The sequence below is a fragment of the Megalobrama amblycephala genome, linkage group LG5, assembly GCF_018812025.1.
Source record: "Megalobrama amblycephala isolate DHTTF-2021 linkage group LG5, ASM1881202v1, whole genome shotgun sequence".
Classification (NCBI taxonomy): Eukaryota; Metazoa; Chordata; class Actinopteri; order Cypriniformes; family Xenocyprididae; genus Megalobrama; species Megalobrama amblycephala.
This window is the reverse complement of record NC_063048.1, coordinates 31,722,214-31,746,758: the sequence shown is the minus strand read 5'-3', so window position 1 is coordinate 31,746,758 and position 24,545 is coordinate 31,722,214. Positions and strand designations below refer to the sequence as shown.

The 24,545-nt window shown below is 38.4% G+C and overlaps 1 protein-coding gene across 13 annotated transcripts in view; it reads right to left on the bottom strand.

Moving 5' to 3' along the window:
- gphna (gephyrin a) overlaps positions 1-24,545 on the bottom strand; it is a 117,161-nt gene that overhangs the window by 61,928 nt on the left and 30,688 nt on the right. For all 13 annotated transcript variants that reach the window (XM_048191857.1, XM_048191860.1, XM_048191859.1 and 10 more), the window contains exons 2-6: positions 20,726-20,804; positions 11,835-11,892; positions 10,988-11,080; positions 2,865-2,959; positions 2,667-2,733 (exon numbers count right to left, since the gene is read on the bottom strand). In XM_048191857.1, coding sequence (XP_048047814.1) covers positions 2,667-2,733; positions 2,865-2,959; positions 10,988-11,080; positions 11,835-11,892; positions 20,726-20,804 — 392 coding nt within the window. The remainder of the gene's footprint in view (positions 1-2,666; positions 2,734-2,864; positions 2,960-10,987; positions 11,081-11,834; positions 11,893-20,725; positions 20,805-24,545) is intronic.

The following is a 24,545-nucleotide window of genomic DNA, read 5'->3' as shown; positions in this document are numbered from 1 at the left end:
GCATTGTACTGATTCCATTGAATCCTTTCATCTGTCGGCGTTGGTAATGCACTTTTACGTCGCCGTGGTTGTTTTTGGCGATTAGGACATCCGCGACATGCACACTTACGCACCATTTAAAAAAATATAGCAATACCAAAATACAAACAATGTAGAATAGCTTGAATACAGCGTGCGTCTCCCTCAGACTGTAAACGAAGCTCTGGCGCACCAGATAACACGTCAGCAGCGTCTTACGTCAGCAGCGTCACCGCGGAGTCGTGAACCACACTCCGGAGCAGAAGGGGGCGGTAATGCACCAATAAGCTGGATGCCAACCGCCGTAAAACAGGAAAGAAGAAGAAGAATAAGTGGAGTCGTGAACGCTAATTGACAACAGACCCGGAAGAGAAGACAATGCTGAATAAAGTCATAGTTTTTGTTATTTTTGGACCAAAATGTATTTTCGATGCTTCAAAATGTTGCGGATGTCCTAATCGCCAAAAACAACCACGGCGATGTAAAAGTGCATTACCAACGCTGACAGATGAAAGGATTCAATGGAATCAGTTCAATTGAATCAATTCAATGGAAAGGATTCCGGAAGAGAAGACAATGCTGAATAAAGTCTTAGTTTTTGTTATTTTTGGACCAAAATGTATTTTCGATGCTTCAAAAACTTCTAGCTAACCCACTGATGTCACATGGACTACTTTGATGATGTTTTTATTACCTTTCTGGACATGGGCAGTATACCGTACATACATTTTCAATGGAGGGACAGAAAGATCTCGGACTAAATCTAAAATATCTTAAACTGTGTTCTGAAGATGAATGAAGGTCTTACGGGTTTGGAACGACATGAGGGTGAGTCATTAATGACATCATTTTCATTTTTGGGTGAACTAACCCTTTAAGTATGTGAGTTTTTTACTCTATACAGTTTTATAAAAGTCTGAGAAAACAAAAAAATCTAAGTCTAAAATCTAAATTTAACCTTATACTTACATACTTATATCTGTATTTCCAATCAAGCTATAATTTTGTCAAATTATGCAAAAAGTGGGAAAATATTATTTAAAGGGGTACTTCACCACTGGCAAAAATGGGCTTTCAACAAAACTCGGCTGCCTATACAGTAGAAAGGCAAAAAATATTGAAATCGGTGCTACATGACTAGAGAAACAAATACTGTTGTCTTCCCTTGTGCCAAAGAGATAAGAAAACTTCAACACCCATAATGCACCAGTCTGCTCTGGATACATTTACCAGGACCAAATACCGCCTTGCTTTAGTAGAAAATACTTCTTAGCAAACTTTTAGTCACAATGGTGTCAACTTTGTTCCAGAGTCCAAGAATTCAAAGAGCAAACATTTTGCAGGAATGTGTTATTTTTAGTTTCCAGTGAAGGATTCAGAGTATTGTAGGCATTGGCTAAAGGCTGCAAAGAATCATAAATACAGAGAGAACGCCGCAAAGGAAAATCTGAAAAGCCTTTGTGTTTGTAGTCATTTCAAACTGGAAGACACAGTGTTTTAGGCCAAATGGGGGAAAAACTGAAAGAAACTGCCATTCTGTCAGTTCCGCCCAACCCCCTAAAGCAATACACTTTGCATACAGGTAAGAAAGCTGTTGCCATAGTGTTCCATTTTTACCATAATAGGTATAATACGATACAATTTTCAGTGATAAACCTAGTACTCTTACAATAACTGTTTTGTTAATAACCCTCTGTCGATCCGACTGTCCGTGGCCGGGGATACAAAAATGTGGAAGTATAATCTGTAGTTCATTTAGTTATTTATCACATAATAAATCTGACCACAATACAACATTTTAGATGTTGTGGAAACATTCAGGACTTTTGGAAAGTGCCCAAGGTTAAAGAAACATCCATTATGTTTATTTTACCACTTCATGGCCACTTGAGGGTTATGTTTGTGTGTTCCATCTAGTGCACACTGGGAACATGCATCCCCTGGCGTGGCCTGGGTCTGTCTCCATTTTAAAAGCAAGAAGGGCAAACTTAGTCCAGAAGCAGAGTCGCTGTCATAGAGGAGGAGCTGGGGACGTGAAGAGGCTGCTTTTATAGGTTGTAGATGTGGGATGGAGGGTGCTTTTATTTAGGAAGGGAGAGGGGGAGTGCAGTAGCTGAGCTGGACCGAGCATAAAGGGGTTCTTCAAAGTTTAATCCCCTTATCGGCTCGGCTTCTGGACTTCAAAGCAGCAGTGACAGCAGAGTTCTCCGTGGCTGGGGCTGATGGGTAATGGAGATTAATACCATGGCCCTATCAGCAGAGCTCCACGGGAAGGAGCTCTAATAGGATTGGCCACAATGTTAACACGGTAAGAGAGGGTGAACGTATATGTGAGAGGTGAAGAAAGGGGAGGGGTGTGTCCTCATTGTATATATATGTAATTTAAAGAACTTTTTACATGGTGATTTTTTTATTTAATGTATACTTTTTATGTAATGTATCATATTTATTATATAGACTACCCTTAAATAAAATGTATAAACAATATAAGCAAGTGCTAAAATATTTATATGCATATTTATAGATACACAGTTCAGAATAGTTGAAGACTAAGAAGTGATCAGAATACATATGCACTAAAAGACATACACACACACACACACACACACGCACACACACACACACACACACACAGACAAACAGCTTACCTGTGAGCCCTTCTTGCTCCCAGGTAAATTAATGATGAGGGTTTTGCCTCTGATTCCACATACGGGTCTACAGGAAGGCGATGATTAGTATTTAATCCAATTAGTATTCAAAACACATCCTTTACACTTGTGCTTTTGAGAGTGAAAGGCAGAGAGGAGGAGTGAGATGAGAGGACATGTCTGTGCATGTGCATTCACCTGGACAGCATGCCGAGTGGCGTGACATTTAGGGAGCCCATGAGCATTGCTAGAGCCATCCCTGGAGCTTCACGCTCGATCACCTCTCTTGTGGCCTGAGGACGACAGAACACACACATATATAAGCAACAACAGGTTCAAAAACCAGCAAAGTTAACTTTTAGGGATGTCAAAAGCACCAGTATTTTGGAATTAAATCAGGGGGAAAAAGTCTTTCTACAGTACCAATTTGGTAAACGAGTGCTATATTACTTACAGGTTCCTATTTTATTATGTTTTTTTGTTTTATGGAGACATGTACACATTATATGTCATTAATAATAAATCAAATAATATTTACTAATACTTACTATTTATGTATTTTATTACTGACTGTTTACTTGACTAAATGCTTAAAAAAAGTCATTTTTTTAAATGGGAATTTATAGGAATTTTTTATGTTGCAAGCCGGACTTGAACCTGTCACACATATGTATCCAATAGCCCCACTCCATGAAATGGGGTCTTATTTTCTTTCCTGTGCTGATAAGATGGGACGGTCACGGGACTGTTAAAAAAAACAGCCAATAGCCAGTTTAAGCCACACTTGATTTTTTGTTCCAAACCTGTATATTATTGTATGTCTCAGTGGCTTTTGTTTACACAATGAAAGTAAACAACAACAACAACAAAAATCTCAAAATATCTTCTTATATTAGGGCTGGGCGATAGGGCCAAAAATAGTATCACTACATTTTTTTCATTTCATACAGTATCAAAATTTATCACGATATTGATTTACCATTAATGGGGAAGGAAATGATGTTTATTTGACCTTGAGAATGAATGTATGTTTTATTTTTCCCTAAATTTTGTGTTTTCCATTTAATTATATATATTATATATATTATATATATATATATATATATATATATATATATATATATATATATATATATATATATATATATATATATATATATATATTTATTAGGGATGCCACAATTCTCAATATAATATTGAACCGTTCGGTACGACATCCACGGTTCAATACGCGCTTGTGAATTTTCGGTTTTACGTTTAAATAATTTATGTGCGTTTTATTTCTCTCCGAATTGACTGTTTGTGTGTGCCTGTAAGTCTACGAGTACTCCTCCCCGCGAGTAAATATTCAATCACTATGCTCTAAAGTTAGGGGGCGCTGAACCATCATTCCACACTTTAACATGGCGAGCGGCGGGGAAGTGAGGCTACAGTACGAGGAAGCGCCGGCGTCTTTCAAATCCGTGGTGTGGAGACATTTCGGTTTTGCCGTTGAGTATAATCAAAGACTATAGAATAACACAAGACGCGTCACTCGTATTGTTTTGAATGGGAGAAAGTGAAACGCGCAATATGGTGGAATAAGTCCCGCCTTCTAAATAAGAGCCAATCGCTGACTGATAAAGTCATCGCGTCACTGCAGCGGTCGTTAGAAGCACCGGTTTCTATAGAAACAGCCAGACGAGTGTCTCCGAAATGAGGCACAAGAGACGCGCATTTAGGTCTGCGCATGCGCATTAGCTTGATCCAGCCTGAAAAGTACAGATTTTTTGTCATGATTCCAGCGTTTGAGAAAAAAAAATAAAATAAAATGAGGCAGTTGTTGTCAGATTTTATTGGTGATTTCAAATATTAAATTTAATCGAAAGCTTGGTAAACAGCTTTGGAGAATTTGTTTGTACAGTTTGTACATGGGCTACCAACAGCTGTGAGATGTCAGTGTTAATTTTAAAATAAAAAATTATTTTATATTATACAATACACTAGAAACTAGTGGACTTTTCTTTGCTTTTAAATAAAATAAAGGAGTATTGCAATAAATCGTTTTTACTTTTTCTACTAACCTCTTACTGTTCCTATTGCCTAAGCATAGAATAACAAACTGAACCGAACCGAACCGAAAACCGTTGTTAAAAAACCGAGGTATGTATTGAACCGTGGGCTAACTGTATTGTTGCATCCCTAATATATATATATATATATATATATATATATATATATATATATATATATGGATTCTTTTTTATTATTTATTTGACAATTAATTTACAACAAACCATTTTGTTTTATATTTTATCAAATAAGTTGCTACACAACAGAACTGTATAAATTAAAATATGGGTGATATCTTTGTTTTATGATATAAAAAAATTATATTACTTTAAGAATTACATTTTAGTATACAATAGCAATATATATTTCTATCATAATTTCTTTCATTTAAATGGACTTTTATTTTGACGTTTGTTGCGAAGATCAGTTTCAGTTTCAGCGTATATTTAACGGTAGCTTTTCTCAAATCAAACGGGAAAAAGCTTGTGAAGTGACTCTCAGAAGTGTTCATGTCCTCATAAATGTAGACGCAGATGCTGAAAACACCGTAAGCGTCACGTATGTTTGAGTTTGTGTAGTAGATGAAATTACAGCACTCATTCACACAGAGACATGCAGAAAATGGAGAGATTTAGCAACATACACTGGCTGGCTGTTGTCACGTTTATTTCTGTTGTGATAGGCTGTTAAATAAATCAGTGTCCTTTTTTATTCACAATCTCCTCATCGGCAGCAGGCACGGCAATAATTTTTGCATGTGTTTGTGTGTTTTGATATCACATGGCGATGGCGTAACCGAACCCCACAGTAACGCAACTTGTTCAATTATTGGCTGTTAGGTTGTCACTTGTACTACACTCCTTTATCAAGACATATGATAGGCTGTTTATGATCACGGGATGGCGCATGCTTGAAGGTTGTTCATGTAACCATATTTGTAATGTCAATTTACATTTTAGTGCATTTAAAGGTGCCCTAGAATTAAAAATTGAATTTACCCTGGCATAGTTGAATAACAAGAGCTCAGTACATGGAAATGACATACAGTGAGTTTCAAACTCCATTGTTTCCTGCTTCTTATGTAAATCTCATTTGTTTAAAAGACCTCCGAAGAACAGGTGAATCTCAACATAACACCGACTGTTACGTAACAGTCAGGATCATTAATATGTACGCCCCCAATATTTGCATATGCCAGCCCATGTTCAAGGCATTACACAAGGGCAGCCAGTATTAACGTCTGGATCTGTGCACAGCTGAATCATCAGACTAGGTAAGCAAGCAAGGACTATAGCGAAAAATGGCAGTTGGAGCAATAATAACTGACATGATCCATGATTACATGATATTTTTAGTGATATTTGTAAATTGTCTTTCTAAATGTTTCGTTAGCATGTTGCTAATGTACTGTTAAATGTGGTTAAAGTTACCATTGTTTCTTACTGTATTCACGGAGACAAGACTGTCGTTATTTTCATTTTTTAAACACTTGCAGTCTGTATAATTCATAAACACAACTTCATTCTTTATAAATCTCTCCAACAGTGTGTAATGTTAGCTTATCAAACTCATTCAGAATCAAATGTAAACATCCAAATAAATACAATACTTACGCGATTAGACATGCTGCATGACGAACACTTTGTAAAGATTGATTTTTAGGGTTATATTAGCTGTGTGAACTTGTACGAGCTCCGGGGGTGGGGAGCACAATAATTTAAAGGGGCCGCAGCCTGAATCGGTGAATATTTAATGAATTTTATATTTTATAAAAATTTATAAAAAAAAAAATCTATGGGGTATTTTGAGCTGAAACTTCACAGACACATTCAGGGGACACCTTAGACTTATATTACATCTTTTGAGAACGCGTTCTACGGCACTTTTAAGGGAAACTATCGAGTGTTTTATCAAACATTTTTTCTATCGTTATCAATGTAAGAACTGTAAAAACTTCTTTACCAAAAAACAACAACAACAACAAAAAAGGACCCCGAAACATAAGGAAAACATAATAACAATTTTTTTCTTTATACATGCTAACAGGCTAAGCTAATTCATCGTTTAGAGCCAATTGTTCTTCACAGCACTGGCATTAGCCCAATACTCATGACATAAGCACAGCCCCGTCACTGAGATTTTTCATTACAAACACAATTCCAGTGGGCCTTTGATGTCTTTACTCTTCCATCTGAAATCCCCACTCACTGAACCCTTCCCAGCATCCCCTGGGACACGCATCCCTCCACCTCCGCTGTCCCATCCCAGTGGAACACACACACACACACCTGCGCACAGTCATACTCAAACAAACACATTCAAGAACACACACAAAGTCAGAAGAAAAGTGCGCAGCAGGGAAGGGAGGAGAAGAAAACCAAAGGGATCTCAGGCTAAAGAAAGGAGAGAATTTCTCTACGACGTGACGCACTGTGCCCTTGAATTGAATGACACTTCAAAACACTCACATTAGTAAAAAGGAGAAGGAGTGCAGGGTACATCAAAAAAGCTACATAGCGTCGCTACACCAGGCACAATCCCCACCAGACTTCCATATGGATATACACTGTTTCACTCGCTGTTACACATCAATTACAACATCTTTATGTGGAGATCTACAGGTACACACACATATTTTCTCCTTATAGATTAACTCTGCTACCGAATCAGCTCTAAACATGTCAGTTTCCCATTCTAATGACTTTCCCATTCTAATGACTTTCTAAAGGAGTCAGTTCATTTTAGTAAATCAAAACCATACAGCGCAACCACATTTGTTCAATTACCAAACAAACAAACAAACACGGAACACACAACACTATTAAACATTATTTACTTAAAACGCATACTTATTTATATTTCAAATTTGCACACATCATAACTGTACATACAAATTGTCTATATTATATATTATCAGTGATCTACAGAGCCATAGATCACTGAAAAGCCACGCAATATCGCGTTCAATATCGACGGCGACACATATCGATATTGAACGCGATATTGCGTGGCTTGTCAGTGATCTACGGCTCTGTCTATTAAATGCCGCTCCATTTGAAAGCAGGTGATGGCGATTTAGCGGTAATCAGGGAACCGGCTTTACTGACGAAATGCGCGTGACAAAAGCATTCGATACATCGCCCAGCCCTATTATATATTGTTTTTTGCTTTTTTTGCACTTTGTCTATCATGTATATTTGTATATTATTCTTAATTCTTTTTATTATCTGTGTCTTGTCTTGTTGCTGTCACTGTGGAGCTTCTGTCACTAAAACAAATTCCTAGAATGTGTAAAGATACCTGGCAATAAATCTCTTTCTGATTCTGATTCAAATGATTCTGTAACACTTTATTTTAGGGTTAATAAAGGCCTTCTGAATGCGTTTGTGTAAGAAAAATATCCATATTTAACAAGTTTAACAAGTAAAATATCTAGCTTCCACCAGACTGCCTTCTAGGGATGTGCGATATTGACAAAAAATATCTCGATATTTTCTGGAATTTTCTCGATAACGATAATTAGACGATATTTTGCTGAGTGTGTTTACTGTGTTGGTGGGCAGTTTACTCTCAAAGTTTTTGATATTCTTCATATTTTTTGTGCGGTTGTTAGTTCGCAGCAGTGACTTGAAAAATTATCTTTTTCAATAAGTTTAAATTGATTTTTACCTATTTTATGGGCGTTTTTACCTTTCTAATTAAATCATCTTTTGTGTCAAATTCTTACCTTTAATCAATAAATTCAATTAGAACAACAAGACATAATAGGGCTAAAATCAGAATCAACAAAATTAATCTCTGCAATGCAGAAGAAACACAGAATCTGCATCTGATGTGGCATTTAAATGCATTTACACACACTGTTTAATGCAGCTCAGAGCTAACAAATGCATTTAAACTGCAGTTACAAATGCATAAATAATGCTTTGATGTTTTAAACATAAAACATTGAATATTGATACTTTGAAATTATTTAAAGAATGAAAATATAAATTTAATGAAATTAAAACCGCCAGTAGGTGGCAGCAAGTCACTGTTAATGAGAGAGTCATTGAGTCTTAACCGATTCATCCAAACGGCTGATTCATTCAGGAATAAAGCAATTGACCGTTTTAATGAGTGAGTCATTGAATCATTTAATCAAACAATTCGTTCATTCACCGGCGTTTGTTAGACGCAAATCAGTCCCGTGGCTTTGTTTGGAACTATTTTTGTTGGTGAAATAGAGTGCAAACAGGCAATATTAACTTCTTGTTTATTGAAAATCAATATCACATTTGTAATCATGCTGATATTTGGAGAAAATGTGATATTGATCAACTATATTAAATGATATCTCTGTGTTTTTGTAAAGTGAGGGACATACTCGATAATTTCAGATGGCATACCGTTAAAACAACAATCACGATATTATCGCAGACGATACATATCGCACACCCCTACTGCCTTCCGTATTCAACTTACAAACAAAGTGTAACACCTCTCGCAGTTCAAAACGCTTACGCTACGTCCTACACCTTCCATATTCAACTTAAGAAAAAAGCGTAACTGACGCAACGGATGGATGCGCTTTCTTGAGCTTCATGCTCGTTGGTCCTGTTCACTGCTATTATAGAGCTCGGATGCGTCAGGATATTTATTAACATAACTCTGATTGTGTTCATCAGAAAGAAGAAAGTCATATACACCTAGGATGGCTTGAGGGTGAGTAAATCTTGGGGTAATTTTCATTTTAAAGTGAACTTAGGGCTGGACGATATGGCCAAAATTTATATCACGATATAATTCTTAATTTTGGTCGATACGATATAATTCCGATATCGATATGAACTATATAATAGCCTCAGAAAAACTGCCAAGAACGGCCACAACGGATGTCTGTACCTACAAACGTCTGAAAAATGAATTTGCCAAATCTATGAAATCTCTTCCTATAAAACTATATAATATTTTAGAAATAAAAACCATACAAATAAATTTATGTTCAGCTTTTATTTGCATTTAGCCTTCTACAAACATAAAAATAAACATAAGAGTCACTCACTTTAGTAATATTAATATCTTTAACATTAAACTATAACGTAGGCTGATTTTATTGTTCTTAAAGGGTCATGAAACCCCAAAACACTTTTTTTGAGATGTAAACAGATATGTATAGGCTGCACATCATTGAAATATTGAAGCATATGCTCGGTTTCAGCGCGGAGCTCCGCGATGAGTTTAATAACACTAGCCACGTGACACATAGCTCATACAGAACAAAGTATCCGTGTTTAAAGTTTTTATTTCACACATTCTCCTGCACCAAACATTAACCAGCACGGTGTAGTTATGCACACATATTTTCATCAAGTTGTGGAAGCTTGTTCCATCGCATTTGCATCAGGTGTACTCATTTTGTAAAACTTGCCGCATTCGCGTTTGATCTTAGCGTACAACTGCTGAGCACTGGCGGGCTGGTGGCTGCATGTCTCTGTGGTGTACGTCATCACGCAAATAGCCAATCGCGTTCTGCTCTTTCTAACGGCTGCGCCTCAAGTCAGTGATGCTGTAATGTATATATCGAAATACCGGAAATGTGTTTAAAAATCATATCACCGTTATCGAAAAAAATTATATCGCGATATATATTGATATTGAATTATTGTCCACCCCTAAGTGAACTAATCCTTTAATGCTTTATTCTGCATGACCTTATTCTACATCCCTTAATCCTACCCAATACCTAAACATAAATGCAACAAAAACTACCTTGCTAACTATTAATAAACAGTAAATTAGAAGTTTATTGAGACAAAAGTTGTGTTCCCAATACTAAAGTGTTACCAATGGCACACACAGATATCCTTTGTATCATAATAAATGTCTTTACTGTAACTTTAGATCATTTAATATGCCCTTGCTGAATTAAAAATAAAAATAAAAATCACAGACACCAAAATTTTGAATGCCAGTATTTATAAAATCTGCTCATTATGAATAAAATGTTTGGACCATATTTAAACAACTTCTAAAAAGACTGTGTAAAGCTGTTAAAAAGTCATTAAAAATACACCTCTCACAAAAACTGATTTCATAAGAAAGCATCAGCCAAGCAGCATACATGTGAATGTGAAAATAAATTGTGCACAAACATACACAATGCCCAAATGTACATAAGTCAAAATTTCTCTCACTCTCATTCAGACTCAAAACAAAGACACATGGGGATGGGGCCAGAAACACACACTCACATGGACACAAACACAAACAGGTGGGCTCCCATATACCTCAGGCGTGACATCACGGGGTGCAAAACCCGTTCCACCGGTGGTGAGAATCAAGTTGAGCTCCTTCTCATCACACCAGTCCACCAGCGTCTCCTTTAACACACACACATACAGAATATCAACACAAAACGTTCAGCAGTAATTCTGTATAGTGCAGAAAGATACATTTGTGCAGCATATCTCCCTCAGACTACTGGTGCAACATCATATCAGCTATTTCGGGCATATAGTCTGGCCTGATAAATAAAACATCAATTTTTATTCTGCTGTTACCAGCAAAAAATATCATATAAAGTGGCTCCGAAAGGTATTTGCACATTTAAGCCATTGCATCATTGCAGCAATAGACTTTTAACCAACTAGTTCCCCAAGGTGATTTTTAGTGGATGTCTATCACCACAGGTGAACTTCATCACATTAAGTATAAATGTGATCAACTAACATTTGTTTTATCATTACAAAATACATTTTAGACACTATCATTACATTTTTCCATATCTGAGTTTAGATAAACTCCAAGTGGTTTATGGCAGTGGTTCTCAACTCCAGTCCTCGGGACCCACTGCTCTGCACATTTTGTATGTCTCTCTTATATGACACACTCAATTCAGTTCATGCAGACTCTCCTAATGAGCTGATGATCTAAATCAGGTGTGTTAAATAAGGGATACATACAAAATGTGCAGAGCAGTGGGTCCCGAGGACTGGAGTTGAGAAACACTGGTTTATGGTATGGCTGAGAGTGCAGCACTAATACTGGCCTCTAGGGGGCAGTAATGTGCAAAGGTGTGTATGGATGTGCATGTGTGCCTCATGGCCTCTCTGAAGGGGTGAGAGGAAGCGTTACCTTGATCTCGTCAATCTCATCAGGGACTATTTTGTATGCAGAGATTATGCCTCCGAGCCTGTGGGTGAAACACACAAACGACAACAACCGTTAGTGTATGTTCAGATCCAACAGCAGGGGAGAAACGGGGAGCGAGAGAGGAAAAAAACACAATGTGACAGAGTGCAGGAAAAAGAAAGAGCAACACAATGCCAGAGGTACCAGAAAGCTGTCAAAATAGATCCCCACACACTCCACCCACAACAGGAATGACAGTTAAAGAAGAAATTTCTCTCTTTCACAGGGCTCTTGCTGTTTTATTCACTTCAGCATTCACAGGGGTGACGGCTCACTAAGGATTCAACTTTGACAGTGCTGTTTTAGGCCACAAAAAAGGTGGATTAACACAATGGCTCGGTTTCAAGTCCAAGCCTCCTATATGAACGTAAAATTTGCACTCATAACTTTTGGAGCAAACCATATTCGAATACTGAAGTGCAGCACACACTAGTGGCTGCTTCTAGTACTGCAAAGCAATAAATAGAGACAGCAGCTCAGACACAGATGTGAGCACATGTACAATTTTTGATTTGTACGTACATTATTCGGCTTAGTGCATGATTATATACAAAATAAATAATGTTTCATGTCCATTTAACCCCTTAACTGTCACCGTCCCACAGGTGGGACGTTTGCCATTACATCATTAAAACAGTAATATTCTATACTAAACCTAAACTAATCTTGGCAAACTATATATCATTTGAAAGCTTAGAATCTCTAGTTTACATATTTGGTGACTGATTTTCAAAATAAATTACAGAGGAGCAGTAATTTATCAATTTGCAACAAGCATATTTTCATACTCATAAGGCATGTTCAGACCTTTATTTTGAAATAGCGATGAACATGAAAAATCATTAAAGATCGGTTGAAACATGTTTGTTTTCATGCCAAGAGTTCAAAAGATAACATCAATTCAATTTTTTGAGAAAAAAAGGTCTGAAAATGTTTTTAATAGAAAAAAAAATACATTTATGATTGTGGCGGTGATCTATAACCCACATACATGTTATTTTTATGTTATTAGAGGCTGAATTCATATCAAATTCTGCCAAACTTCCCATACTACTTCTATATAGGATGTCTACTTCATAAATTGTATGAAAATAATGGAAATATATGGTTCAGATCACTCAAACCATATATGGAAATGGAGGCGCCTTTATATGGTCAGTAATGGAGCTTGGTTGTCATCTAGTGAAAAAGTGTGGTACTGCGCCCAAACAAAATCTTACTGAAAGCTCATTTTTTGAGATATCAACCTGAAATTTGGAACACAACTTGTTCAGATTTTTGGCTTTGATTTCCTTGCAGCTTTAGAGTAAAACGTGTTTTGTAAAATATATATTTTATATAAAATATAAAATATTATATTTTTACATTTTACATTTTCATAAACTTAAACTTCTATAACTTTTTTTCTGTTTCACTTACATAAGTCATCTACAATAATCTGCCAAATTTCATCTTTAAAACAAGACCAGCCTTATGTCTATACTCCAAAGTATTCTTGAATTACAACCATTTAAGTTTGGATAGTGCATTTTCTTGTCTAAAAAAAAAAGTGGGGGTGACAGTTAAAGGGTTAACTTTAAATGATGTTATTATGTGAGAAGAAAGGCGATACAAGACGCAAACTACCACAGGTAAGTTGGAAATCAGTCGCTGGTTACAACGACCAATTAAACAGTTTAAAGCTCTTTAAATATTAAACAGAAAGCTATTACGGAAACTAGGGCTGGGCGATATATCGCATGCGATTCTCACGCGCATTTCGTCAGTAAAGCCGGTTCCCTGATTACCGCTAAATCGCCATCACCTGCTTTAAAATGGAGCGCCTTTTAATAGACAGAGCCGTAATTCACTGATAAGCCACGCAAAATCGGGTTCATTATCGAAGTCGATTCATCTTCGATACTGAACGCGATTTTGCGTGGCTTGTCCGTGAACTACGGCTTTGTCTATTAAAAGGCGCTCCATTTGAAAGCAGGTGATGGCGATTTAGCGGTATTCAGGGAACCGGCTTTACTGACGAAATGCGCGTGAGAATCGCATGCGATATATCGCCCAGCCCTAACGGAAACGGGGAAAATGGGATGCAAGTCGGACTCAAACTTGTATCGTCTACGCGAGCACCGCATCTTGACATGTCCGGACCGCAGAGCTATGTGTCCAACTAAAGGTGATTGAAAAACCAGGACAAGCTCGAAAAACTGAAAAGATTTACCAAAATCTTGTTTTTTAGTTCAGGCTCAGGATTGATTTTCTGGAGCTTATTTGTATATTTGGGGCTCTCTGTGTTGATTACGTTGTTCTATTGCATCTACATTTTCTCTTGAAGTACATCTATCTGTCCATCTAACTGTGTAGTGCCCACAAAAGAGCAAGAAATAGAGAAAAAGAAAGACAGAGAGAGGGAGAGAGACAGAGAGAGCAGAGACTAAAAGAAGAATATGCTGAACACAAAGATGCAGAGCTCTTTAATCCGGTTGCCAGGGAAACCGCTGGTGTGTGAAGATTGGGGGTTTGGGGAGAGGTGCTTTAAGACGGAGATGAGTTTGGGATTTCAACCTGGGTATTTTGTTTGTGTAAGTGAGTACACACACACACACACACATACGCGAAGAAAGGAAAGTGAAGAATGCTGAATTTAACTGAAGCGTCTTCTGAATCTGGGCGAAACTGTTCGATTGTGGTTTGATTAATGAGTGTGTACGTGGGTTGGGCGGCATAGTCTGTCAAACCAAAACAAGAATGTTAACGCGTGTCTTTGTGTACTGATTTAGTTGAGGTTTCAACCTGAATAAAGCCATCATACGCTATTTTCAACTTTAAAACTCTGTGATGCAGTGCATGTATGCTCACGTAGCCACACATGCTCAACTAAAGCATAAAGCTCTACTAAAAAGCTCGCTTTCTGATTTGGTATCGTTCCGTTCCATGTGACGATCTACAGAGTGTGTGCATGTTTGACCTCGGGGTTCCCCCACACAACAGGATTTCTGATCGTAAATATTCAACATGTTGGAGATTTGAGATTAGTGTGGGCCCGACGTTCTTTCGAGCAGATTCAATCACTCTTAACACACCTCACACCACAAGAAAATATGATAAAGATAATCTGTAGAACCATCAAGATAATTGGGACTTTACCTAGGATTATCATGGGGAGAATTGGGCCCAAAATCATTTTATAGTGTGTGGGTGCCTTAAGCATGCCTTGGAATTTAAAGCGATGAATTTATTAACCAGTTGCACCTCTTTAACACAGTATTTCAGTGCATAAAACATGTAAGTCAATTACAATCTGCAATACATTTTAGTGAGGTTCTAAAGGGCTTTTCACACTTGAAATATTTAACCCTGGGTCATTATAAACCTGGGTAAATGGAATCCTGGGTTATCTTGCTTCATGTTTCACACTGCTCATAATGTAACCGGGGTTAACAATTGACCTGGGTATTCATAATCAGACATTTCACATTGTACATTACTGAACCCTGGGTTAACGTTCTTATTTGCATATTTGCGGTGTTAGTGTGATTGACTGGATAAACGTAGCACGAGACTTGTTTACATAGGCTAGCTTCAGTATCTCTAGCATTGCGGATCCTCATATTGGCGAGTGTACTATCGAGTTATACTGAATGAACGTTTCAGATTATAAAGATAATCTTCACTCAAATTGTCGCATTTTCTGTCAGTTATTCTGTCAGAATTTACTGTTTATATACAATGTGCAGTGTTTCCATGACTGTCCAAAGCTGGCAAATATGAGTACGTGATTGGTTGTCTGTTGCTAAGCGTCTAGCTGTAACATTCTAACACGGCACAGTTTCAGACTGTACAAGTCTGGCACCGCAATGCGGGGTTTACACTCCGAAAGCGGTGCTAACCTTGCCCTGAAGCAGGGTTTCATAGCCCCGGGTAGGGCTGGGCGATATATCGCATGCGATTGTCACGCGCATTTCGTCAGTAAAGCCAGTTCCCTGATTACAGCTAAATCGCCATCACCTGCTTTCAAATGGAGCGGCATTTAATAGACAGAGACGTAGTTCACTGACAAGCTACGCAATATCGCATTCATTATCGAAGGCGATTCATCTGCGATAATGAACGTGATATTGCGTAGCTTGTCAGTGATCTACGGTTCTGTCTATTAAATGCCGCTCCATTTGAAAGCAGGTGATGGCGATTTAGCGGTAATCAGGGAACCGGCTGACGAAATGCGCGTGACAATCGCATGCGATATATCGCCCAGCCCTAGCCCCGGGTAAAAAGCGGTGCTAACCCCGCTTCTAAATTACAAGTGTGAAATGTTCCTTTACCCTGGGTTTAAAGCAGTGTTTAGAATGACGATAACCCGGGGTTAAGCAAAGTGTCAAAAGCCCTTAAATGTGCTAAAACAGTGTTTCACAGTGAGTACTTGTCATTGTCAATAGTAATTGTCATTATTTAATGTATTATTAAATAATATTATCAAAGGCGGGGTAGGTGATTTGTTCCATTTTTTTGTTATGCTGGTTGAAAGTCTCTTCACATCCTGATAGCTAATCACTAAGTTGAGTGGTCTAAATGTATTTATATGTTCATATATCGTCTGTGGAAGGCATAGGACCATTAAATGTCCATCCAATCATTGAATTCGGTCTGAATGCAATGACACAATGTCCTACCTGCCTGTGAGCATATGTATTTCCATACCCCTGCGCACCGTTCACGCAGACATCATACGTCATCAGTGTGTTTCATGCTATGCAGACGTCACCGAACACTGCAACCAAAACAGCAGCCACCTTTTACAGTTCCTCCTGAACTAAAACAACAAGCTTATGCTGCATTCACACCATAACTACTGTAATTTGGGAGAGATGAAGACACGTGACGTTATACTCGGAGCAGTTTGTGACTCGAATTTATGTTTCAATTGTAACACTATCAACGCCGAAATTAATCTTCAGCAGTCAGGTGGAACAGGTCAGTGCTCTTTTAGTTGTTTATGTTCATTATTATTGTGATGTTATGTGCTCTGAGATATGAGGTAATTTAGCACAGTCTCTCGTGACGCTTTTGTTTGCTCCTTGCTGAACTCGTTCATGTGTTTTGGAGGAGGAGTGGCTTTGTAGAGGACTCTGAACAGCGGGTGGGATCTTGTGCTTTCAAAGCTTGCTCGCTATTGCTACCCTCTTCGAATATTGCCTACCCTACCTTTAAGTAATGAAATTAATTATCAAAACTCAGCACTACTTTCCTGGTGCAGTTAGCATTGCAGTAATCACAGGTATTCTAGACTTGTTTGCGCAGTTACCCGATTTGGATACTGTACGTCCTGAAGTGAATTAGGTGTCCTACTTGCACCCACTGAAAATACAGAAAAGGCAGACACTATCAAGACATAGGTGCTTTTGCGGGTGACGCAGGTTCAAATATGGTCCCAATCCCAGTCTCCTCTCTACTGTGATTGATAAAAAAATAAATAAATAAAACCATACAATTCTGGCGAATTAATAAATAACTGTCTGCAGGCCCACGGCAAATAAAAGCCAGTTTCATAAGGAACTATAACCTTGGTGACACTTTTCTGCTCTCGGGTGAAGACACGTCCATCTCTGTTTCTCAGGTGAGTGCTCAGCTGTCCCTCTCTCAAACGTCTGCATGTTCACCTCTCTGTAGGTGAAGACGTCGGAATCATCTCTATCCAGAGGACGATGAGCCACACGTGTCCCCGCTATGATTAATTCAGCTCTATTTTTACCACACCTCGTTAGTAAAAGTGACAGCTCTTCCGATGAATCAATTCACCTGAGCTGACAGAGCACTGGAGATGGAGCTCACCAGTCAACAGACAACACACACATTCCTTATCCATCAATACTCTCTGAACTGTCTCTACCTTCTGGCTGCGCCCCATGCCTCTCCTCCTCTCTGACATCTCTCAGAGACCTACATCCTGCTGTCTCTGTCGCTCCACTGACCTTGGTCGGGGTACAGAGACTTGCTCTGTACAAAGCTTTGGTTTTAGATGCTAAAGTAGAAACAGAGGTGGACAGGCATTGCAGGTTCTGGTACAATGCAGTATTGGAACAACTGGAGTTCCTTTCGATTTCCTGATCCATCATAGATCCCTACTGATCAATCTTCTTTACTCATAACATCAATACCAATAACTTTAGATATATCAATTATTAAAACGGATCATTGTCCACTTGCTGTGTCTGAAACAAAAGCAGCTTCCTTTAATGACATAACAGGTAGTGTTTTCTGATGCAAGGCACCTCCAAAGGAAACTAGTCTTCAAAGGCACTTCAGAAATCAACAGATTGGTGCATCTTTTTAGACAGGTTGTTAGTGAACATTGGATTTGGATGTGCCTTAAGGCCTTCCAACCTTCGAATTATGCCAAGAGAAGGCAGCAATTAAACAGAGAGGTGGAAGGACAATGAGCTCTTCTTCCTGCTGAAAGTCTGTTAAAGACGAGGAGGTTTCTCAAAGCTCGAGAGGTATACGCTGAAGTATACGAGAAGCCTGAATTAAGTGAAGAGTCCTCACTACACCTATTTGCAAGAGTGCATGCAGACATTCTCTGCACTCAAGCACTCATAAGTAGTCTCCAGCAGTTCAGTCCTGCATGTGGTCATTTTTTCATGACCTTCGACACATGACTGAAGAAAATAAAGACGCTACTTTAGCGTCTCATATGCACCTAGTCAAAAGTAGATACACCTTTGATGTAATTGAAACTATAATAGACACTTTCACTAACTGCTTACTTTCTACACAAATTACATGACATAAAAGAGGTCCTTTAATTGGTTTATATAGTTTTAAGGACCCAGATTTTTGACTACTTTGAAGTATATATTCTGTCCAAAAGCCATCCAAAAGCCACCATCTAGGCCGTTCAGAAAGGACAAGTTCTTGCTTATTTGGAGACCCCTGCATTTGATTTCATTCAGACAAGAGACAAGGGCCAACCAGAGTTGCTTTTTAACAAACAGATTAAGGATGCTCAAGAATCTTGTTTACTTGCTGGTCTCAAACAAAACTCTTAAATATCTTTCAAAGATCTGATGCCATAAAACTAACAAACTTGGGCAAATCCAGCAATAAACTGTTACTCAGAAGTAGATCTAGTAATTTTTTATTACTATCTAGTAATAGTTAAAATCTAAATGAATAATATAATAAAACTCGATAAGAATACAGTATATCACATTTCTGACACAATACCATGGTGCAGTTCAGGGGCGGACTGGCCATCTGGAGCACCGGGAGTTGGCCGCTGTACAACGTGGACTGGCCAGTTAGTGTTACTACATTAAACCCATGGTAAATTATGGTGATTTGTAGATTGAAAATCTAAAAAAAACTGGATCGTTCATGGCACAATGTTTCTTGTGTTTGTCAGTGCTATTGAGAATGACAGTGCTGCTTCATCTGGTTTAAACTAATTTAAATCACAGAAGGGGTTTTCACACTGCGCCTAACCCCGGGTTATCATCGTTCTAAATACCGCTTTTAACACCGGGTAAAGGAACGTTTCACACTTGTAATTTAGAAGCAGGGTTAGCACAGTGTGAAACGATGTGGTGTTAGAATGTTACGACTAAAAAGTTAGCAATGGATAACCAATAGCTTGCCTCATATTCATGTGCTTTAGACAGTCACAAAATTTGCCTCTTATTCACGTGCTTTAGACAGTCACAAAAAAACTGTAAATTTGGTGTTTGAGAGAAAAAATGTCAAAAACTGACAGAAAGAGAGGAGAGGAGACCGTTTTATTCTTACCTTCAGTCCAAAATGTCCATTCAGTATAAACTCGATACTAGTCTGCAATACAGGATGCTCAATGCTAGAGCTTGGAAAACAGGTCGGGTGCTGCATTTATCCAATCAATGACACTGTAAATATGCAATTAATAATGTGAAATGTCAGTTTATGAAAACCCAGGATTAATTGTTATCCCCAGGTACATTATGAGCAGTGTGAAACGCGAAACAAGATATTCCCGGATTCCGTTTACCTGGAGTTTAGAATGACCCAGGGTTTATTATTTCAAGCGTGAAAAGCCCTAGAGACATTTGTGTTCTTCACTGAATTCAAGTGCTTCTCATTGGATCTCACAACGCTCTTTAGTGGTTGCGTGATCGAGACTGATCAGCAAGTAAACGCATCTGCACTAGTAAGCTTGCGCTGCGCTGCCATTTGAGTCGAGCGGATAAATGGTCAGCGTGGCACCATTAATGTTGTTATGTTCCGCTTTGGAGCATAAGCATCATATTGAACATTTATCAAACTGTTGTTATAATTTTATTGAGAAAAATAATATCACAATAATTACTGATAGTAAACTGATAGTAGTCTGTGCACCTCAATTTCTGGAAGTGTATAGAAGCCCTGCTTCAAATTCTTTCAATTTACAGAATCAATGGAGTTCGCAACAATGCATGAAAGGTAATGCAGAAAGACTAAGTAAGAAATTGCAGCTGCTGTCCTCCTTCATCAAGGATGGACTCTTGGGCCTGGCATCAAATGCTGGCCAAAACACTTGCAGTCTTCCTTCAAGTCCACACGTTGGTCTGGAATGAATCATTGGGTAGTAGACCGCATCAGTGTGGGCTTGGCATAAGGCTGCATTCAAAGGCACATATGGACTGGGTTACCCTACGGTCTCATGGACATCACAAACACGCTCAAGTGACAGCCATCACAAGTCCACAAGATCAAGGACATCCCATCCATTCAGCAAAGAAAGACTAGGAATGGGAAACGATGCCCATCTGGCAATGTCCTATGGTGAACTGGACCTGATGCATGGGCGGTAGGAATGCGAATTGTGAATCACTTACAAGGATGGGTCATGGACAAGATCTTTGAGGTTGACTCCACTGCGGTCCTCAGCAAGGTTTCTGAAGCAGCTGTCACTCACTGCAGACAGGAGAGAGAGAGAGAGAGAGAGAGAGAGAGAGAGAGAGAGAGAGAGAGAGATGGAGAAAGGATAAGAGACATAGGAAAAGAAAAGAGAAAAAAGCACATTATTGCATGGGAATAATATAATGCCCTTTTGTAGACCACAAATGTCTAATTCTTTAAACGTCACGTTAGTCCTGAGGTTTGAGAGAATATGAATTATGTCAAAACACATTACTCAACAAAAGCACGCAACGACAAGCGTGGACAATCATACTCTCAGGCCTTCATGTATTCTATGTAATGGAGGCCACACTGTTACACACCAGAGAGCATTAACGTTACTGTCAACTTGCTCTGGGATTTTACAACCTGTATGATGGTGAGCAGAACAAGCACCACTGATAACCATCAGCTCAGCACACGTCCTCAAGCACCAGCACAAAGCTACCAGTAGTTACAATTACAAACAGTAGTTAAAGGGTATGTATCATTCAAAACAGGATTTTTCTTGCTCTTTCCTTGTTGAACCATGTACACATATTCAACATGAACCACCTACTGAAACCATGCTGCAAAAATCTGTCATTCAGAAATTGTCATGGTTTTGACGCCTAAACTATAAGCTTATGAGCATATGGCATTATTGACTAGGACTCAAACTCCTAATTTCTGCTTATTAAAGGGGACCTATAATGCCACATTTACAAAATTTAATATAAGTCTCTGGTGTCCCCAGAATGTGTCTTGTAAGTTTCAGCTCAAAATACCCCACAGATCATTTATTATAGCTTGTCAAATTTGCCCCTATTTAGGTGTGAGCAAAAACATGCAGTTTTTTTGCAGTCGGCCAGCTTTCCAGAAGAGGGCGGAGCTTTAACAGCTCACACTTCAGTTGCTCAACAACAACAAAGCTGGAGAATCTCACGCAGCCAAAATGTGGATTGTCAGTAACGGTGTTCAGCTTTACATTGTTCAAAAACTGTCGAACACTGATGGAGAGACTCAGGAAGAAGTTACAACTTTTAGAATGCATCTGAAGGTTTCTGAATGGTTAGTGGATAAATTTATGTAGTTGCTGTGGAGTTGATTCAACTCATCGACTAGCATGTGCCGTCATGTTAATTTTTTGTGCAAATTCAGCATTGAATCGACCCTTGTTTGTAAAGCAGCCCAGTGTAAAATGATAGTATGGTAACAACACTCTACTACAACAACTCTTCTTCTTCTCTAAAACAGCCCAACATGGCCTCAACCACTTTTTTGTGTGTTCTTGGGGGCAGGGTTTGTGTAAATTTTGGGGTTTGTGATGTCACAAACCTGGGAAGAAGCTTGTTGTAGTTTCTACCAGCCGTTTGCTGTAGTCCTTAAAAAGTGATTTCTGTAAAAGAAAATATCTCCCTTTTGCATTGAACTTTGAGCGTCGTAACTCTGCAGATGTTGCTTATGCTCAAGCAGCAACATTACACACTAAATAAAGTATGAAAAAGGGAAATCATAATCAAGGACCCCTTTATTAGTTAGTAAGGTAGTTGTTAAGTTTAAGTATTGGGTAGGATTAAGGGATGTGGAATATGGTCATGCAGCAGAATAAGGCATTAATATCTGCTTTATAAGCACTAATAAACAGCCAAAATCCTAGAAATAAGCATGCTAATAAGCAACGAGTTAATAGTGAGAAATGGACCCTAAACAAAAGTGTAACCAAACTTTGTTATGAAAAAGTTAGCCAATCATAACAGAGGTCACTTGCATATAGAGGTCTTAAAGAAACAGTTCCAAAAATAAAAATTCAGTGTTCCATGTCCTATGTTGTTTTGGACTCCACTGACTTTGACTGAAACAAGTGAAGCATTCTTAAAAATTATGTTCCACGGAAGAAAATCATAGTAGTTCAGAACGGAATACGGGTGAGTAAATAAGTGACAGAATTTTCATTTTTGGGTGAACTAACCCTCTAGTGGCAACAAAGCATAAAAAAAAACGTTCAAAAACGATGATGAAAAACAATCATTTATGATGCAAGATATCTTGACTAACGTTATTATTGGACTTTAGGGAAGAAAACAAAACACAAAAAGTATAGACTATATCAAAGTTGTAGCCAGAGACCAGGCCGAGACCTGTGTAGTTTGAGTCCGAGTCAAGAAAAGAGTAGAGTATGAGTCTAAATAATTCAGACAGTGTAAATACGCTTTCCATTGAGGCGAATGAAGCCTAGTTTCACGTCAGTGTCACTCAAACCTTCAGGACAGACCACAAAACAAGTCAAGACCGAATGCTCCAAATGCTCGAAGTCCATGACAAGACCAAAACCATGAAAATATGGTCAAGATTGTGTCCAGACTCGAAGACTCCAACAATGAACAACAATGAAACCCCATTTAAACTGATCTTACATGTTATGCCAAAGAAAAATACATGTAATCAAAATATAACTGTCTCCGCCTATGAAGTTACTTTTTAGGGTCACCAAGCTCTCTTTCAACCACCAGCCATATGGAAACGACTATTTATGATCAAGTCCCATCCTACATTTTTTTTTCATTACACATCATGCTTAACCTAGAAATATTCGCATTACCAAATTAAAAAAGGGTGCAAATGCTTTTAATAGTAACATAAATAATAGTCATTTCAACAGCATTGTGATATAAAAAGGTCCAGTCTAGCTCAAAACAGGTCAAAATCTGTGACGAGGGAAGAGAATGACCCGTGCTGTGTAAATAAGTGATAAAGTGCTGCCGTTCACCGTCACATTCCCCATCATGCACAAGGCTCGGTGCAACACTTGCTTCATAATTGCAGCATTTTCTCACCCTTCTCTCTTTTCTCCTCATCTCTTGCTCTCTCTGTTCTCTCTCTCTCTCCACCCTGCTAACCCTTGATCTATAAATAGGTTGGTGTTCCCTGCAGGAGGCAGGAGAAGTGAGCTCTCCTCAGAGAGGCGGCAAAAAACTTCTTGTCACAGGCACGGAAACGCAATGTCTGTGCGAGTATGAATGAGGGTGAAGGAGGATTGTTCTGCCGATGCATCGTATACAAGTGACCATATGTGTGTGTGGTTGAGAGAGAGAGAGCAGGAGAAAGGAGAAGGAAAGACGCAGCAGTTGGAACATTCATCAGAGATGTTAAGGCATCAGAATGTTAATATCACCAGCGCTCTGCCCTGCATGAGGGGAGAGGAGAGGAGAGTTGTCTATTTTTTCAGACCTGCTAAAGAGCTACACCTCTCAAGTAAAGCATTGTTAAAGGATTAGTTCCCTTTCAAATTAAAATTCCCTGATAATTTACTCAACCCCATGTCATTCAAGATGTTCATGTCTTTCTTTCTTCGGTCGAAAAGAAATTAAGGTTTTTGATGAAAACATTCCAGGATTTTTCTCCATATAGTGGACTTCAATGGAGCCCAAACGGTTGAAGGTCAAAATTACAGATTACAGCGATCCCAGATGAGAAATAAGGGTCTTATCTAAAGAAACCATCGCTCATTTTCTATAAATTTTTTTTTTTTTTTTAAATTACATTTTAACCATAAATGCTCATCTTGAACTAGCTCTCTTCTTCTTCTCTATTAGAATTCCATCAGTGTAGACACTGCTAAGTGTATTACTGCCCTCCTCAGGTCAAAGTTTGAACTAAATTGTCATATACAATATGCTAGTGCAAGTATATAACAATTAGTTCAAACTTTAACCTGTGGAGGGCAGTAATACACTTAGCAGTGTCTACACTGCCAGAATTCTAATAGAGAAGAGA